Here is a 21103-nt window from a genome sequence, read left to right as displayed (position 1 = left end):
CAGTGTTGTCATATTAGTAGACGTTCTTCTTTAGATATAGCGGTTTAGGATGAGTGACCTTCTCATATTAAAACTGGTTTACAATTACAACAGATATTATGCTTTACCTTAAAACGTGAATTTGATATGACTCATTCTCATTTTACTTAAACTATGACCTGAAACTTAATCACTGTATTGTATTATACCTACTTAGAAACACCTTCTTTTTGTACGTAAATTGTCAAAATTAACATATTAATCACAGTTGTTATTGTATAAAATTTTAACTGTCATTTTTTACCTGTACACCAGGATGTATCTATGCTCTTTTCAAAGAAAGTGGAGGTGCAATAGAAAATTGTAGGTATTAGAGATATGAATAGAAAAACGTTTAAAATGCATAATAAGGGGACTATTAATTTAATATAGGACAAAACATATTTTAAGTTTACGGTAAAAACTAATACTCCAGAGAAATAAGTAAAAAAAAACCATGTTCAGGACACTGACCCAGCCAGGTTGCAAATGGGGTTCTTTGGGTACTATATACCTAATACATTATTAATACAAAAATGCCAGTCACAGTTCGGAGGCATATAATAGTTATTAATATTAACAATAATGTAAGGGTCAAAAATGTACAAGTACAAATAAGGTAATTTAATATATTATTTAGAATTTAGAGTATTCACCTTTTTGCAGATAGGCAAAGGTTTAAAATGGCAGTTTTTGAATTTTGGTCCGATCATTTGTTGTTTCAGAAATTGCAAATTAAGGCTGAAATTTCAATAATCAAAAATGTACTATAACTTTTGCAAAAATGAACCTAGGGCTTTGATATTGCATGAAAAGTTGAGTCAAGTAGTCTTTATAATGCTCGAAAAATTTCAAGACGATTCGTCAATTAATTTAAATTTTATTTAATTTTTTTACCCTACAGATCTTTTTTTGCAATGTTATTGCTCAGAAAATAATAATGATACAGCGATTCTGCCGCTACTACATGAAAGAAGAAGACATATGTTTTCAACATATATTTAAAAAAATCGATAAAATCATTTTTACCATTGCAAAAGCATTTTACCAAAGTAGAGTAATTTTTGGTTTATAAATAATTTGAATAACTTTGTTAATATTCACTGTACAGTAAATCCACTTTATATTTGAAAAGCTGGTACTTTACACGAATTTTCAAAAAAAAATTCGCCTATGTCAATTAGGCCCAAAGTTAGCCTCTTTTTTATTTAATTCACAGCTACTTTGTTTATAACAATTAAGCAACCTAACTAGCGCCATATTAAAGTTCAAGGTTTACAGTTTATGTGTAAAAGTTTGAGTAAACTTTGAACTTTAACAAAGCGGTCAGTAAAGCTTTAAAAATGAAGTCCTAACGAAATCGGATTGACGGGGTGGAGGGGAATTACAAAATCCTGCACTCAAAAAATGAAACTGATTCTTCAAACATATGCTGCGATTAATATCTCCGGAGCTTGTTGATGGATTTTGACCATTTTTTTTATTTGTATGACGTACATTTGTCCCCCATTATGTGTACATAATATTAGGGGAATCCCCTTATCACTCAGGGGCATAAAAATAGATTACGACCGATTCTCAGACCTACCAAATATAGTAAGCTTTGACCATAATTGATCTAGGCGATTTTTTTTTGGAAAATTCGTGTAAATTTCCTGGACTATATTACATCATATCACATGACCACAACGTCTGACAGCGGCGGATCTACGGGGGGAGGGGGTAAAGCCCCCCCCCCCAACAAGGTCCAAAATTATTTAATCATTAAAGTACAAAGTACCGATATTACCTGACACGAATCTTAAAATCTTAACCATACCATAGACAGACAAATTCAAGCCAGTAAACCAGCTAGTTAGGAAAATTAAGGGAAGTCAATGCATATACATATAAGTTATTATTATTTATGGCTTTATTATTATACATATGTTTATGTAGTTTGGATCTTTTTATGTCTTTTGGTTGGTGTTTCATATTGGAAGTCCCCGGCAAGGCAAATGTCTAGATCCGCCACTGACGTCAGGCAGTAAAAAATCATTTTGAATAAATAGAAGATATCTTAATTATATGTGATATTTACAGAAGATAATTTTATGATATATAGCTTCCAATCAGTGATATTAGTCATCAAAACATCTCCTAAACAATTAGGTGTGTACACTGTACAGACCATCGCTCCCATCTAAATATCGATATTAGTCAGCTCCGATCTTAATATCGAAAAAATTCAGACTGTAATATAAAAGATTTAGGCCAGGAAAGAAAAACAAAGACCTGAAAAAATATTGTAGAGGATTTTGAAGGTTCTAAAAAAGGGCCTGTGGAATGGAAAGACACTAGCAGACGATGCGATGTAGTAATAATGGCATCAAGTTTTGAAGAACTACAAACCATGCTAACCGAACTAGCAAAGGAAAAAGGAATCCGAACAAATAAGTCTAAAAATTAATTTTACCAATTTATATAATTTATATTAACAATTATAATAAGTTTAATAATTGTATATATTATAAGTTTAATATTATAAAGTTATACAGGGTGTTTCATTGGGAAACGGAAATACTTTAATGGTGAATATAGGTCACCGAGCCGGTTCTAGATATACTACATTTTTTGCCCTACCGACTTTTATAACCGAGTTACAGGGTGTTTTATCGATTTTGCCATTTCTTTTCTAAGCCATAACTTTAGAACCACCCTGTATATTTTTTTTATATTAGGTACACATATGTCTCATTCAAAACTCAAACGACCGACATACTAACCATAAGAAAAATCCAGGTCCGGATTAACAAAAAATTATAAAGTAATTGTAACCTTAAAACAACACCCTGTATATTGAAATTTTGAAAATCTGTTTGCATATTTGAAAAGAGCACAAAAAAGTAAGTTTAACAGTTCGCTTCAATTTTTCGGCCAGACAATTTTATGACTTTAATTTTGAAATTATATTGAATTTTTTAAGAACTTTGACATTAAAGAGCAGATATTATTAACTTTTAGTTATAAATTATTAAAGTTAATGAATAAATACTCATTTTGAAAATAATCAATACTTATTTACCACATTGGAACGACATAATTACTAATGACAAGAAAAATCCAGGTCCGGATTAAGAAAAAAATACAAAGTAATTGTGACCTTGAACCAACACCCTGTATATTGAAATTTTAAAAATTTGTCTGCGCATTTTAAAAGAGAATGAAAAACTGTGGTTAAAGGCTTATTTTTATTTTTTCGCCGTTGATTTAATTACATCAATTTGAAATTATATTGAAATTTTAAAGAACTCTGAGATTAAAAACCAGGTATTGTTAACTTTTAATAATAATTTAGCATTAATGAATCAATATTTATTTTAGAAATACTTAATACTTATTTACTACGCTGGCTTCATATATTCTCTGGATTGGTAGCTATATGCACATCATTAAAAATTAGAATTGCGAGAATTGGGATATTTTAATGATTTAGTAAAGAATTTAAAAAACTGCTATATCTAATAAAACAAAAATTCGTTACAATTCAACAATTTAATATAAATTAAAAATATTTGAACTATAACAGTTGCTCAAAATGTCTGCCATTTTGTTCGATGTATTTCCTTGCTCGTTTTAAAATATTTCGAATCGATTTTCTAAGTACATTGGGATTGTTCTTCATTTTTCTGGTAGCTTCTTGTGACCTTGACAGAATTAATCAATATGATTTCAAAATTGCCGTAATTAAATTATCTGCGCAAAAATTTGACATGCACCTTTTAACGCAGTTTTTTATGCTCTTTTAAAATACACAAACAAATTTTCAAAATTTCAATATACAGGGTGTTGTTTCAAGGTCACAATTGCTTTATATTTTTTTCTGAATCCGGACCTGGATTTTTCTTGTCATTAGTATTTGGGTCGTTCCAATGTGGTAAATAAGTATTGATTATTTTTAAAATGAGTATTTATTCATTCAACTTTAATAATTTATAACTAAAAGTTAATAATATCTGCTTATTAATGTCAAAGTTCTTAAAAAATTCAATATAATTTCAAAATGAAAGTCATAAAATTGTCTGGCCGAAAAATTGAAGCGAACCATTAAACTTACTTTTTTGTGCTCTTTTCAAATATGCAAACAGATTTTCATAATTTCAATATACAGGGTGTTGTTTTAAGGTCACAATTACTTTATAATTTTTTGTTAATCCGGACCTGGATTTTTCTTATGGTTAGTATGTCGGTCGTTTGGGTTTTGAATGAGACATATGTGTACCAAATATCAAAAAAATATACAGGGTGGTTCTAAAGTTATGGCTTGGGAAAAAATGGGCAAAATCGATAAAACACCCTGTAACTCGGTTATAAAAGTCGGTAGGGCAAAAAATGTACTATATCTAGAACCGGCTCGGTGACCTCTATTCACCATTACAGTATTTCCGTTTCCCAATGAAACACCCTGTATATTATAATTATATTATAAGTTTAATAATTATAATAAATTGTTAATAATTTTACGTAATACTAAACTACACCACAATAGAGGCGGTTAATTATTATATATATATTTGGGACAGATAATAAAAATAAATAAGGAAAACCAAACAGAAAAGGTAAAACGAAGGGTCAGATTAGCCTGGGCAGGATTTGGGAAATTAAAATGGGTCTTAAAGAATAAAAAAAATACAATAATACCTAAAATCAAGAGTGTTTGACCAGTGCATACTCCCAATTCTGACATAAGAATGCCAAACAGGGACCTTGACCAAAGCAAACATGGATAAAATAATGAAGACACAAAGTGCCATGGAGAGAGCAATGTTAGGAGTAAAATTAAAAGACAAAAAGCAAAACAACTGGATAAGAAATAAAACAAAAAATAAAGACGCAGGACAACATATAGCCAGGCTAAAATGGAGTTTCAGAGGTCATAACGCCAGACAAACCGATGAGATGGGGAGATGACATTAGAAAGAGAAGAGGAACACACTGGAAGCAGAAAGCACAAAACAGAAGCGAATGTATGAAACTGGAGGAAGCCTATGTTCAAAATTGGACGAATTAAAGGGCAAAAGAAGAAAGAAAAAAAGTGACCGTACACATAACAGCGCTTGATGCCGCGTTTCACCTGATGCCGAGTTTCCTTGGTAACTTGAAAGGTGGCGTTAGTTGATATATGGGTCAGAAACATAGACCATATCCAAAACAGACGCAAATCGTCTGCTCGTTTTCGAAAGGAAGATACTAAGAAGAATAATGGACGCAATCTGTGAGAATGGTGTTCGGAGAAGGCGATATAATTTCGAATTGCATGAGTAGTATAAAGAAATAATAAATAGTATAGATTATAGATGTAATATATTTCATAAAAATAGATAGACTTAGATGGGCTGGACGATCTTAAAACCATGAACGTCAGGCAGTGGCGAAGGAAAGTACCCGACAGGGCAGAGGCAGAATGAAAGAACATTGTTAAGTAGTATCAAGACTCACAAAGGGTTGTAGCGCCATTAGAAGAAGGAGAAAATGGGCTGGAGATGTGTCAAGAGCAAATGAAAATTACCAAACCAGACGACTCTTATTAGCGGTACCAGTAGGAAATATGAGTAGAGGTATACCAAGACTGAAATGGAGGGATGATAATGTGGATTGGCGATGAACAGAAACGACTGGAAAAATAGACTGGGGAAGATCGAGACTCAACTAGGACTGTAGCACCACTGATGATGGTGCAGAAACATAGGTAGAAACAAACTTGGAACTGATTATTTGAGACGAAGCTGCAGTAGGTTGAAGCTTGAAAGGACCACAAATGAAATTAAAATGAACTGCAATATAAGTGAGAGTGAGGATATAGAAAAATACCAACAACGTGGTTTGGATATGTAAAGTCCGAGGATGACAGAAAACAAATAGTACCTATAGGAAAACTGCAATTATTGCCAAGGAACTTACGAGAAGAATTAAGTTATGAAATGACAAGAAAAAGTCCCATAGAAAGTTATGGGTGTGAAACATGGGTTATAAAACAGAAATCTGGCAATGCATTAGACATGTTTGAAAGAAAAATATTACGTAGGATACTGGGCCCAATAAGTGAAAATAACAATTGGCGATTTAGATATAATAAAGAAATATAGCGAACCAACCAGCGCCAGATTAACCATTAGCCGGACTAGGCGGCCGCTAAGGGCCCGCGCACTTGATGGGGCCCGCGCTTCACTCAAATGCGTTAATTAATATTGAATTATTTAAGCAGTAATTTAAAAAAATGAAAAATGTTAAATAAATCAAATAGGGCTAACGGAGTCAAAGAAAAAAGAGAATGGTTAATTTATGATTTCTAATCAAACTCAGTTTTTTGTTGTGTCTTCTTTCAAATATGTCAGGAAAAAACAACTGACTTCAAGCCAAAATTAAACAATTATCTCCAACGGAATTTTATATTCCATGTTCTAATCATTCCCTCAATTTAGTAATCAATTTTGCTTAGAAGCTGTTAATTATTTTGGTATGGTTCAAGAACGATTTGTTTTTTTCTTCAATTTCTACCCACAGATGGGTCTATGTCTGATAGTCCATGATGATTCACTCACGGTAAAATATTGCAAAACCTCCGGATCTTAAAGAACATTTGGATTTTAAAGAGAGCTTGGATTGACATGAAATTTGGCATACACATAGCTAACATGTCAAAGACAAAAAGTGTTATTGTGCCGATGTGTACTTTTTCTGTGAGATTAAGATCACCCCTTCTCAGGGATGAAAAAATATACGGTCAAAATACGTCCGGAAGTGGATAAACTGACTAATTCTAAGCAATACTGCTTAGAGTTTTTTCACTAAGTCAATACTGTTCGAGTTATTTGCGAGTGAATAAAATATGTTCATTTTTCAAAAAAAAACACGTTTTTAGACGGTTTTACGCAAATAACTTAAAAGTGAACTGAAGCGTAACTGAAAAGTAACTGAACCGTATTGTCGGCAACTGGATGCAAGCCGCACAAAACAGAGAAAGATGGAAAGAGCTGAGGGAGATCTATATCCAGCAGTGGACGCGTACGGGTTGATGATGTTGATGAACTTAAAAGTAAATATTTTATCGAAAAAATGGTGCATGTGTGAAGTCTGTAGACTCAGTAGAAGCAGAGTTGTAGCTAATGAAAAGTAGGTTCTTGTTCGTCAAATTCCAAATCGAATATTTCAACGTGAAATAAGCAAAAATGAAGCACTTTTGAAGTGTTTAAAAAAGCTTTATTTTTTATTTTAAAAAAGTTTCTAGCTTAAACAGTAAGCAAGATACGCTCAAAAAAAAGTTGATTCCTTTTTTGGGTAAAAAAACTGGTGAAAATCACCTAATTGGCATCCCAAAAGAAATTAATCGTTACCGCTTCACATGCTACTTTACTTATGCATTTTTATATGCTCTGTAAGTTTTGTCGGTATAAAGTGCTTATTTATGAAAGGGCTGTACTGGAAAGGGCTTGAACAAGTCACTAATCACGAATGTATGCAAATTTTGAACAGCTATATCTTAACCAATTATTGGCTTACAGTAAAACAAAAAATCCAACATATTTAGAAAAGCAAAACCTATATTTTTTTACTCTTTAAGATTTTTGGTATCACTAATTAGTGATACTAGTGAGCTTAAGTTATTTTGAAAAAAAGGCATTTTTTTCGAAATTAAAAAAAATGTTTTATTTTAAATCCCAATATTTTGAAATATAAGCACTATGAACCAGTGAAACTTACAGATCATATAAATAATACATAAGTACAAACTGGGGGGTGATTTACAAGATTTATTTTTTGAGAAAAAAAGGGACCAACATTATTTTGAGCTTAACTGGCTTAATTTTGATACTAGAAACTAAAAAAAAACAAATTTTAAGCTTTTTTAACACTTTAAAGAAGTTGTGATGAGTTTTCACTGAGAAGTGCTTCATTTTTTGATTATTTACGTTGAAATATTGGATTTGAAATTTGTCGAATAATAATCCATTTTTCATTAGCTCCAGCTACGCTTATATATACTGGATCTACATATTTCATACATACAATATTTTTTACTTTTGTATACGCTTAATTTTTAAGTTATTTGCGAAAAACCGGCTAAATACGTATTTTTTTGTTGAAAAATTAACATATTAACTCGGAAATAACTCCAAAAGTATTGACCTGGTGAAAAAACTGTATAGAACAAAAGTTACTTAGAATTAATCAGTTTATCCATTTACGCACTTATTTTGAATGTGTTTTTTACCCCCGAAAGGTAGTAAGTGCTAAGGACGAGCGCCACCCGAAGGGGTGGCACTCATCCTTAGGACAAAATATCACACCAACACAATATCACTTTTATTCTTTGGCATGTTAGTTAATATGTGTACCTATGCCAAATTTCATGACAAGTCAAGCGATTTTCTACGAGTATTCGGAGCAAAAACCGTGAGTAAATGGACTATAAATGACAAGTTGTTGAGAAATGTCGCTTAAAAGACTTACTAGATGGTTTATACTATACAATAGACGTATACTAGATGGTCAGCTAGATTTGATGCTGTTATAGCAGTACAAATGTTATAGTATATGAAAATGAACAAGTTACAAATAGCCCTTTTAACCATTATGCGGTCCAACATTTTAGAACGTTTTAGTGCTGCTAGTAAACATTAAAAATTCCATTTATAAATTTATCAGATGCAGTTATTTTACTTAAATCTTTAGCAAAGTAACAGAAGTAAAAAAGAAAAATGATCTTTTTTACATTGTCGTAATTTATTTTTGTTGTAATCACTTTCCAAAACAACATAAATATCTGTAAATTTGTTTTAAGTAAATGGTCGCTTTAAAGGAGCCTACTTCTTATGACCGCCTAGGGCACCACGATGCCTTAAACCGTCACTGGAACCAACACTAGCACAATACACTAAACTGCAGAGATTACGATGGGTAAGGCACGTGGTCCGGTTGCGTGAAAACAGAATCCTCAGAAAATTGCTAAATGCATAGGGAAAAAGACCTGTTCGAAAACTAAAAAAAGAGATGGGAAGACGAATTAGATGAGGATGCCAAAAACCTCATAATAACGCGTTTATGGAAAAGAACAGCAGTAAATCGAGATGATTGGAGAAGCTTGCTGAAGGAGGCCAAGGCCCAGTTTGGGCTGTAGTGCCATTGGATGGATGGATGACAAGAAAAACATGAAAATTTAGGTCATTTATATATAGTCAATGTAGTCAATACAATAAATGAATAAGTGATGTAGTATATATACATTTAGCACATACATAAAAACATAAAACACTGTAAAAACTCAGCAAAATTCTTTCGTTCTGAGGCAACTAAATAAGAAGATACCTAAACCTTACAAAAAATTTACGAAGCAGCATTTCCTGGTGAAAAATACTTAGTGCTCATAAGAAAGTCCTTGACATCCATCCAAAAGTATACAATAATAGCTCCAACTAATAGTCCACTAAATTATTTTTGTCTATTTACAAACTTTCAAAACTATTCAAAATAGCATGTGATTGCAATTAGTGTTTCAGCGTTTCACTGCATCAGCATTTTTTTTACAAACATAATGCTTATTTACAGATATTTTAAATCACTCATGGTTTACGTTTTATAGAAATGACAAAATACATGTAAATAGTATAATGATATTTTTATACGAAATTAATGTATATAAATAATAAATAGTAAAAACTTACCGATAAGTAAGGCTGGCTCTTTATGGTCGTCCACCAAAGAAGTCAACACTAACAACAACGGATGCCCAACGGTGATTCTCTCTTTATCACTCGTAGAATCATCGTAAATAATCACTTCCCTAAACAACCTCTTTTTCAGTACTTCTTTTCCTTCTCTAGTCGTGGCCAGATCGGCCAAAGTTGCTTTGCCTTGCTGAAGACGTCTTCTGTTAAATCGATCGGAGCAATTGACGTTTATAGCACCGGCAATATGATTCATATTGTAGCTGATGAAGGGCCTGCAATCTAATAGTATGTAGCTCTTAGGTCCTGGCCTACGATCCTCCATTTTTGACTTAAGAGCGTCGTCGTCCATGTACTTAACATTGTTCAGGACCCATGTTCGTTGTAAGTGCGCCGACTCCGCACATGGGCTCGTAGGTAGACTCACGCTGGAGGTATCCAGTTTGAAACGTTTAGGATTCGGGCAACCCAAGGGTAGGTGAGACGGCGAAGTCTGAGATCCTGGCTCACTAAAACTCCGATTAAGCGGTAGCTTCAAACCGTCTCTCGGCTGGCTACTTTCGAGGCAAACTGACATGACGATGCGAATCAGCGTCACAGTCTATATCTGGAAGACAGAAAAACTTTTATGTACAGGGTGAGTCAACGGTGTAATAAATAACTTCAAGTGTTCGTATACCAATTTACGAGTTACTTTACTACTCCATTAAATGTGCGAACTTTTTAAGAAAGCTTTTATATAGTGTGTCCCACAATAGCAAAGAGACTCGTAAAATTTTAGTGTCTTCACTAAACCATCTTCGAGTAAATAAATACTCGCTTCCCTGTTTCTGTATACAAATTTTTTGCTTAATTTTGTCGAGCTTTAATGATTCTCAAGATGTTTTCAATTAATTAAATAAAACCAATCTGGCAAATTTAATGCATCTTTTAAAGACCTACGGTAATACAAATTTTTAACAGCTGGTGACGCATAGGAACAACAAATACTCAAATTGATATACACACACCGGCAAAATTAACCGAACACCTTAAAAATGGGACATGTTTGATGTCTCGAATTTCCTAAACCAGTTGTCCGATTTGAGTGATTCTTTTAGTATGTTATAGCCTTATTAGTTAAGAATATCGTTGTGATAATATTGTTGCTAGACAGGTAAATGCCATTTTATACCGGGTGTAAAAATCATACTGTGTTTTTTTCTTAAAGTTCGGAACACCCTGTGGAATATTCTAGCCTACAAAAAATATTGAAGTTAAAACAAAATTATAGCCTTAGGCTTTCTTAACATTTTATTTTTCGATTTATTTACTTATGTTGGAAAATAAAAAAGTTATGGGCTTTAACAACTAGCCATGTTTTTCATCAATAAAACCCCATAATAGGGGAGGAAAGTATGCTAAATTTGCAGTTACTCAAGCGTTATGGGGACCTATTGGATTGTGAAGAGTGGGTGCTAAAACCAAAAAAAGTTAAGTTAAGTTTTTCATAAAGTGTGGGACTCTCCAGTTTTTAATTTATTTTTCCATTTCCACCAATCGTTTTTTTCGATTATAGCACCATCTATCCATAATTGGAAAAAATGTTGCGAATAAAAGTTGCTTATTTTTACGTTAATAATCCAAATCTACAATAAAAATTGGGGGCCCCTACTTAAGATTTTAAAGTAACCCCACCCCATCTCCGTGGGGGTCGTGTTTGGTGCCATTCGATAGATTTTTGAAAATATTGAATACGTGTATTTTGCAGTTTTACGATCTGATGTTCATTTCGTAATATCGTATTTAAAATTTTTAATTTACCCCCCACCCCTCTCCGTGGGGTAACGTGTTTAGTATTATTAGATAGATTTCTGAAAAATATTGAACACGTATTTTTTAGTTTTTCGATCTGACGTTTATTTCGCGAAATATTCGCTTTTTTTTGTGAAACTTTGTGACTCACCCATTTTCTTACCCGCTCAAATCGTCACATTTGTGAAATATACACTATTTTGGATGCACTTAACTTACCTTATCTTAATCTGACGATTTCGAGTTTTTCTAATAGTTTTTTTTATTCGGTCCCCCCTTAATAAATTCCCCGATGTTAAGATCCAATAAATATATGGTATAGATACATTTACAGGGTACAAGGTTCTCCCCATGTAATTTTATATACAACATCGGCGAAAAATGAACATCAGATCGAAAAACTGCAAAAAATACACGCATTCAATATTTTTGAAAAATCTATCGAATGGCACCAAACACGAGCCCGCACGGAGGCGAGGGTGGGGGATTTAATTTAAAATCTTAAATAGGAGCCCCAATTTTTATTGCAGATTTGGATTCTTTACTTAAAAATAAGCAACTTTTATTCGACATATTTTTTCGAATTATGGATAGATCGCGCTATAATCGAAAAAAAAAAAACGATTATGCCAATGGAAAATTAAATTAAAAAATGAAAAGTCCCCACTATATGGAAAACTTAACTTACCTTTTTTTTTTAGCACATACTCTTCACAATCCAATAGGTCCCCATAACGCTCGAGTAACTGAAAATTTAGCATACTTTTCCTCCCCTACTATGAGGATTTATTGGTGAAAAACATGGATAGTTGTTAACGCACATAACTTTTTTATTTTCCCACACAATTAAATGAATCGAAAAGAAAAATGTTAAGAAAGCCTAACTCTACAATCGAGTTTTAATTTTAATATTTTACATATTCTAGAATATTCCACAGGATGTTCTAAACTTTTAATAAAAAAAAACACAGTATGATTGGTACACCCTGTATAAAATGATATTTACCTGTCTAGCAACAATATTATCACAACGATATTCTTAACTAATAAGGCTATAACATACTAAAAGAATCACTCAAATCGGACAACTGGTTTAGGAAATTCGAGACATAAAACATGTCCCATTTTTAAGGTGTTCGGCTAATTTTGCCGGTGTGTGTAGTTGGTGAAAATTAATTAATCCCTCATTTAAGTACCTAGTCGCTTTACCCAATCAAGGAGGAAAGAAAGCTGAAAAATTCTGATACAGATATATGGAGGTTCTACACGGTATATGAGGGGTAGCTGATGAAAAATTCGCGTGAAAACGTATAGCTGATTTTACTGTGTTTTTTTAACAACCTTAAAAACTTAAAACATTTTTTGCTTATAAAACGTTTCTTTTAAATTTTAGAAAAAAGACTTCAAATAGAAGTTGTTGATCTTAAAAAGTTCTGTATTACTAGACGAGGCAACGAAGCATTAAACCTAGTAATTTTGTGCAGTAAGATAAATCGTCATGCAACTTTTTGCATTCGATTCGAGAGAGTGTCAGGCAATTTTGTGAACTAAATTGATCTCAGGCAAAAATTTTTGTGCGTGAGAAAATGCATTTGCAAAGTGCATCTCGAAGAGATGGAAAATGAAAAATTTAGAACTCGAAAATGAGTTCAATTTTTATACTTAAGGGGTTTTGGAGGTCACAGAACACGAATATCATAACGGCGATGGTCTCCGAGGCACCTGGTGCCCAGGGTGGAACTCGTCGCCTGGGACGATCGAATAATTCGCGAAATGAAGATTGGATCGAAAAACTGAAAAATACGTATTCAACATTTTTCAAAAATCTATCGAATGACAATAAACACGACCCCCCCTACACCCCCTGGAAATGGGATGGGGGTAACTTTAAAATCTTAAATGGAAACCCAATTTGTTATTGCAGATTTGGATGGAAAAAACGATTTTTTCGTGATACCATAGGTAAATTATAGAAGCAGTCTAATATCTCGAGAAATACACTTCCAAATAAAAAAAAATCAAAAAATAAGTGTTTAATACTTTTCAAGAACCTATCGAATAGCATAAAACACGACCTTCCGCTCCATCCCCTGAAAGTGGGGGTGGGGGATAACTTTAAAACAGTGGCGTGCAGTGACTTTTTCTAAAGGGGAAGCGATTCAATAAGGATATAAAAATATTTTCTTAAGGGTCGAGGGTCGAGCCACTTTCCACCTGATAACACTCTGATGCGCTATAGGGGCTCTCTATCAGCAAAGTGCTTATGTGAGACGTCCCGATCAATGCGTGAGGCACTCTATTGCCGCTATTTCTAGTGACTATAGTGACCTATCATTGATCTGTATTGGACACTTCACACAGGGACTTTTTTAAACCAGTAGTTATAAGAAATACCCAGATTTCTGAGTATACATATCTTTATCACTAATGTGAGTTGTTTCATAAACAACACTTAACTTATAATGCAAAGCTGGCATATCAAAATATTTTCATTATTTAATCGTAGTGAAATAAATTCCTCTGTGGGAAATTTTGATGAATTATAATTAGAAATATTAAATAAGAATATATTATATAATTCTACAAATTTTAATTCGTTAAAATTTTGAAAGCGAAAATTCATTTTTTGTAGAATGTTATCAAAAGGTCTCTCTGTTGTCGACATTATCAATCTTCATTCTTTTTCTTTCATGTTCAAACCCCATATTTTCAGTTTTATCCCAAATATTTTTAAACTGCTCTCGTTTTTTAATTATCGTATTAATAAAGTCATCAATTTGTCTTATACAAAATGCAATGTCAATTGACTTCATCTGTAAAATGTCAAATAAAAGATCAGTAAAAGGAAAAATCTCTGCAAACAATTTAAATCGAAATATTCTTTAAGCGAATGTATGTACCTAAGCACCCCTTAGAAGCAGTAACAGTCAGAGCATCCCACTCTTGGAAGGCGATCGAACGATCGCTTCTGCAGGGTACCAAAATTCGCGCGACTAGTGGGTGCCGTCATTGAACCCTGACCAATTTTTATACGGGACAACTGCATGACAAGCGGCGATTTTGAGATGCGCTTCTGTCAGGGGTGGACCGAGTAGTTGAATTGTGTGTATAGTGCATATTGAGTTCCTTCCTATGCAATTAATTTTTAATATTTTTCAATGCCTATTGCCTAGGTAATAATATGTAGATTACTGGGATTGGGGAAAAATTTTGATAATTAAATATTAGTTAATAATGTATTTTGTTATATCGAAGTATATAATAGGGAAGCGGCGCTTCCCCTGCTTCCATGGACCGCACGCCTCTGCTTTAAAATCTTAAATAGGACCCCCCAGCAGATTTGGATTCCTTACGTAAAAATAAGTAACTTTATTCCAGACATTTTTTAGAATTATGGATAGATAGCGCTATAGTCAAAAGAACACTATTTATTAGCGCCATGTATCAACAATTCTAAAAATTTTTTCGAATAAACGTTACTTATTTTTTCATGAGGAATCCAAATCTGCAATAAAACATGGGGATTCCTATATAAATTTTAAAGTTACCCCCACCCCACCTCCAGGGGGTGGAGTGCAGGGTCGTTTTTATGTTATTCCATAGTTTCTTGAAAAATATTAAATACGTATTTTTTGGTTTTTATTTGGAAGTGAATTTCTCGAGATATTAGATCGTTTCTATAATTTACCTATGGTATCACGATAAATAATTTTTTCCGATTATAGCGCCATCTATCCACAAATGTCTAGAATAAAATGATAACCCTTTCATTTCGATAGAAAAAAGTTATAAGTTTTCAATGTTCATTTGATTTTTAATGTATTTTGTTTTTTGAAAATTTGTTAAATCAGTTTGAAGATAGTTCGTCCCATCGTTGACTCACTATATATATTACTAATGTATAAGTAGTATTCTATATGGGACGTTATATGCAGGATCAGCTTTGGCAAATTAGCAACTACGATTTATTTGTTTTTAACTTAAAAAACTCATTCATTTTATTCCGAAGCGTAATTAAAGTAAAAATATTACATTTGTACAGCTGCGACCATTGAACAGTTTGCACCCGTACATATCTAAAGGTGTAAACTGTAAACTATTCGGTGACCGCAGCTGTGCCTACATATATTTTAAAATATATTTTGATCTAGCTTCTGTTTATACGTGACATTAATCGAACACGTGTTACGTCCCTGGATTATCCAATGTATGACGCAGGATACAGAGACTATATATACGAGTGTTTTATAATTTTCAGGGCCTTTTCGCCGCTTCTCGTTTCTTAGTTAGTTTTAACTTTTAGTTTGTACTTAGTTACTGTATTTTCGAAATCCGTTCTCAAAAAATAAATTTTATTACGAAAGACAATTTTTTAAAAACCCGTTTTCGGCCCTGACTTTCGTAATTGGCGCAGTCAGTAGGATTTTCCGGAATTGTACAGTGTTCGTCTTAACCTTTTTCCGAATTTCGCGTGCAATTTTTCTTTTTAAAGATTAACGGAAAAATCTTTATTTTCGGGTACGGTAACGGTCAAACGTCCAGGGCTAGGAACAAGCATTGTCCACAACCCTTTGGAGAAGCCAAGACCAGGGAAAACGAACCAGCATCCAGATTCCTATTGGTGCAGACGGAAGAACAAAAATAGTCCGAAGTCTATAGAAAATGAAAATATTCATGTAAGTGTTTCCTATTTTTACCAATCCATATTTTACCTATAAGAGTGATATTTTGTATATTTTTGATTCATACTGGAGGAAATTTTAGAAAGTTTAATTAATTTAACATTTAACGAAATGGCTCAACCTAACTTTCAACTTATAAAATACCAGGCAGATAATATTCCTAAATTCGATGGCAACCCAAAGCAACTAAACAGATTTATTAGATCATGTGAAATTTTTTTAAATAATCATAGCAACAGAGATGCAAATAATCCTATTAATGTTTGTCTTTTTGACACAGTTTTGAGTAAATTAACTGATAGAGCAGCAGACCTTATTGCTTCAAGAACCGAACTCGATTCTTGGGTAAAAGTTAAAGATTCTCTCATAGTAACATTTTCTGACCAAAGATCCATTGATTGCTTAGTTCAAGATATAATTTCTATGAAACCAGAAAGGAATGAAAATCCTCAAAATTTTGGTTTAAGAATCCAAGATGCTAGAAGCATCCTTTGTTCTAAAATTAATATGTCTAATGACCAATTAAATGTAAAATTATTAAAGATTCGGCAATACGAAGATATTCGTCTTAAAACTTTTATTAATGGCCTTAATTATCACATGCAGTTGGTAGTTCGATTAAAGAATCCAGATTCCATAGAACAAGCAATGGCTTTCGCTAAAGAGGAGGAAAATTTTATTACTTACAAAAATCGAAGTATGTAATAATACAAGACCTTCAAATTTTAATAATTCTAGATCCTCTAACCATTATCATAGAAATTCAAATAATAATTCACATTCTTCATTTCCAAATAGAAATAATTATTCTCGAAATCATAATTTTTCAAATTACAATAATTTTCAAAATCGCCATTCTTCCCAAAGTTCTAGTCAATACAGAAATAATAATGATAATCAATTTCCCAGACAATTTTAAAAAATGCCTAGATATCAGCCATCAATTCATACCCAAAATCAAAGTAGAAATACAATACAGCCAGAGCCAATGGACACAAGTTCCAATAACTTTAGTTTACTTAGTTAATAACTTTAGAAATAATAGACGTTTTCCAAATAATTTATTTAATCATAAAATAACAAGCAATAATGTAAGAGAAGAAAGATATAACGATAATTCAAGAAGATATAATAATAATTTAAGAAGATATAATGATAATGAAAGAAGATATAATGAACGTGAACGAAGAGTATCTAATGATGAAAATTTTCCAGTCCAAGCCTCAACAAGTACAGCCACATAGACTTTAATGCTATTAAACAATATGATAAATTACCTAAAATAATAATCCCAGAAATTAATGCTACATTTTTGATAGATACAGGATTGGAACAAAGTTTTTTCAGACCTGACCTCGCAAAACAACTATTTTCAAAATATATAATTCCTGAGCAATTTGCTGTGCACAGTGCACACGCTACATCAGTCCATAATGTAACAATGACCATTCCAATATTCCCTTGTTTCGCAAATTCAAATTTTCATAAATTTTATCTATTCGATTTCTTTCCTAATTTTGACGGTGTGCTAGGATGCAACTTTTTGTCACAAATCAATGCTATTATTGATTTTAAAATCTCAGAATTAAAGACCCCAAATATTTCTCTCCCTATATTTTTTACTTCACAAGATCCAAAGAAACAAAAATATTTTAAGCCCAGTAAAATAATAATATGTACCTGTTAGAACTGCTCAAAAAGTTAAAGTCCTAGTTAACAGAAGCTCTTTTACAGGCAAGGGCGGATCCAGGGAGGGGGCCACGGCCCCCTCCGAGAATTTAAAAAAATATAAATTTAAATATTGGCAGTTCAAATGTTCTTAGTTTCAAACACATATAATATGTATAAAACAGGGGATAAATATGTTTTCTGGACTAGAATTGAACAAAAGCACTAACAGAAGCTTCAAGAATGACAAGATGTTTTATAAATCAAAATATAGATAAGTGCCAATTGTTAGAACGATCTTGGCAGCCATCAAAATCCTATCAATTTCCATATTCTATGCACACAAAAAATAAAAAAGAAAAGAAGCGTTACTTGGATCACCAGAACTTACAACAAAAGAGTTGGTTGGTATTTTCGAACAGTCAAAAGGGATTGTTTTAAAAGTATTGAATTTTATTTTTCTAATGAAAAATATGGTCATAATAAAGGGATGACAACCGAAAGCCTTGTCATGAAACCTTTAACATCTTTCGCCAAACTCATGGGCAAAGACGGAGCCATACAAATCCATGAAAAAACATCATATCACAAGGAGTGCGTTGAGGTTTAGGTGGATTTTCTACAAAGTTATCACAACCCGCAAAAGTCAGTCAAACCAGAAAGACTCTCAAAGGTCTAAACAGATACAAGAAAATAAAGAAAGACTACGACTAATGGTAGAGTCTATAGTGTTCTTAGGTCGACAAAATATTCCTCTAAGAGGCTGTCGTGATGATGGCCTTCTGCTTCTGGATCAAGATGCTGGACCTAGCAATGAGGGAAATTGTTAAGATTTAAAATCTCATCAGGAGAAAAGACTATTCAACGACACCTATCCGCAGCAACATACATTAGTACCAGCAGTCAAAATCAATAATTAATAACATGTTGTGGTGAAGAAATAATTGAACAAAACATGAATCAGGTTCAAAGTGCAAATTATTACTCTGTCATATTTGACGAAATAACCGACATATCCCATTCGTGAAAACTTGGTCAAGTTAATTGACGTGTATGAGAACATAAAAACAATTATTAGTGAAAATCAAGAAAGAGGGGAAGAACAAGGCCTGACAGAGTCACAGGAGAAGCATTGGAAAAATAGTATTAAACTTGTTGAAAGAACTGCACTTGGATCCGAAGAAATGTGGATGAATCGGTAAAAACTTTAATAACGATAACTTTTGAATGTCTTTATAGAAGTCAAAAGTGTGTAAAGAGTGCATTCAAACTCACCATTTTAACCGTAATTTTTAAAAATTACCCCCTGGCCCCCTGGTACACCTCCCCAAAAAAAGTTCATGGCCCCTCCCGAAAATCGGTCCTGGATCCGCCCTTCGGTACAGGAATATTAAATTATACAAAAATCGGAAATGCAGAAATCCCTTCATGTTTAGTTGAGATAAATAATCACAACGCATTTACAATGATAAGTAACCTAGGGCAAACCCCAGCAGAAATTCAATTTTCAGAACCACTTAATGTAGATTATATTCAAATTCAAGAAAAATATTTAAATACTATTCAGTCATATCATATTGAGGAGATGGACATAGACGAAGAAGAAATATATTATTTACAAAAAGAAAATCTTAAGAAACTTAGACTTAATCATTGCAACGAAGAAGAATACAAAGCCATAAGTAAATTATGTTATGAATATAGAGATATTTTTTATATAGATGGAACAGAACTCAGTTTTACAAATGAAATAAAGCATAAAATAGATTTAACTAATGATACCCCAGTTTATACAAGAAACTATAGATATCCAGAAGTATACAGGGTGTTTCATTGGGAAACGGAAATACTTTAATGGTGAATATAGGTCACCGAGGCGGTTCTAGGCATACTAAATTTTTTGCCCTACCGACTTTTATAACCGACTTACAGGGTGTTTTATCGATTTTGCCAATTTGTTTCCTAAGCCATAACTTTATAACCACCCTGTATACTTTTTGATATTTGGTGCACATGTGTCTCATCCAAAACCCAAACTACCGACATACAAATCACAAGAAAAATCCAGGTCCGGATTAAAAAAAATTATAAAGTAATTGTGACCTTAAAACAACACCCTGTATATTAAAATTCTGAAAATCTGTTTGCATATTTAAAAAGAGCACAAAAAACTAAGTCTAACCGTTTACTTCAATTTTTCGGCCAGACAATTTTATGACTTTAATTTTGAAATTATATTGAATTTTTTAAGAACTCTGACATTAAAAAGCAGGTATTATTAACTTTTAATTATAAATTATTAAAGCTATTGAATAAATACTTATTTTAAAATTAGCCAATACTTATTAACACATTGGAACGACCCAATTATTAATTACAAGAAAAATCCAGGTCCGGATTAACAAAAAAACATAAAGTAATTGTGACCTTGAAAGAACACCCTGTATATTGACATTTTCAAAATTTGTTAGCACATTTGAAAACACCACAAAAATCTGAGTTTGTCAGTTTGGTTATCAATTAAAGGTAATAAATTTTTGCACAAAAATCAAAGTAAACCGATAAACTCGGAATTTTGTGGTCCTTTAAAATGTGGAATCACATTTTAAAAATGTCAATATACAGGGTGTTATCTCAAGGTCAAAATTACTCTATGTTTTTTTGTTAATCCGGACCTGGATTTTTCTTGTGATTAATAATTGGGTCTTTCCAATGTGGTAAATAAGTATTGATTCGTTTTAAAATGAGTATTTATTCAATAACTTTAATAATCTATAATTAACAGTTAATAATACCTGCTTTTTAATGTTGAGTTCTTAAAAAATTCAATATAATTTCAAAATTAAAATCAAAAAATTGTCTGGCCGAAAAATCCAAGCACACCATTAGACTTAGTTTTTTTGTGCTCTTTTCAAATATGCAAACAGATTTTCAAATTTCAATATAGTTGTTTTAAGGTCACAATTACTTTATAATTTTTTGTTAATCCGGACCTGGATTTTTCTTGTGATTAGTATGTCGGTCGTTTGAATTTTGAATGAGACATATGTGTACCAAATATTAAAAAAATATACAGGGTGGTTCTAAAGTTATGGCTTAGGAAAGAAATGAGCAAAATCGATAAAAGACCCTGTAACTCGGATATAAAAGTCGGTAGAGCAAAAAATTTAGTATACCTAGAACGGCCTCGGTGACCTCTATTCACCATTAAAGTATTTCCGTTTCCCAATGAAACAC

General features: G+C 32.5%; 1 protein-coding gene across 2 annotated transcripts in view; it reads right to left on the bottom strand.

Annotated features, from left to right (window-relative positions):
• LOC114331297 (dual specificity protein phosphatase 10-like) overlaps positions 1 to 21103 on the bottom strand; it is a 195086-nt gene that overhangs the window by 132858 nt on the left and 41125 nt on the right. For both annotated transcript variants that reach the window (XM_050663242.1, XM_028280820.2), the window contains exon 2: positions 9720 to 10329. In XM_050663242.1, the coding sequence (XP_050519199.1) occupies positions 9720 to 10299 (580 nt within the window). In that variant the 5' untranslated portion in view covers positions 10300 to 10329. The remainder of the gene's footprint in view (positions 1 to 9719; positions 10330 to 21103) is intronic.

The sequence above is a fragment of the Diabrotica virgifera genome, chromosome 10 (assembly GCF_917563875.1).
Source record: "Diabrotica virgifera virgifera chromosome 10, PGI_DIABVI_V3a".
In the NCBI taxonomy this organism is placed as follows: Eukaryota; Metazoa; Arthropoda; class Insecta; order Coleoptera; family Chrysomelidae; genus Diabrotica; species Diabrotica virgifera.
Note: the sequence above shows the minus strand (reverse complement) of the source record. Positions and strands in the feature narration are given on the sequence as shown.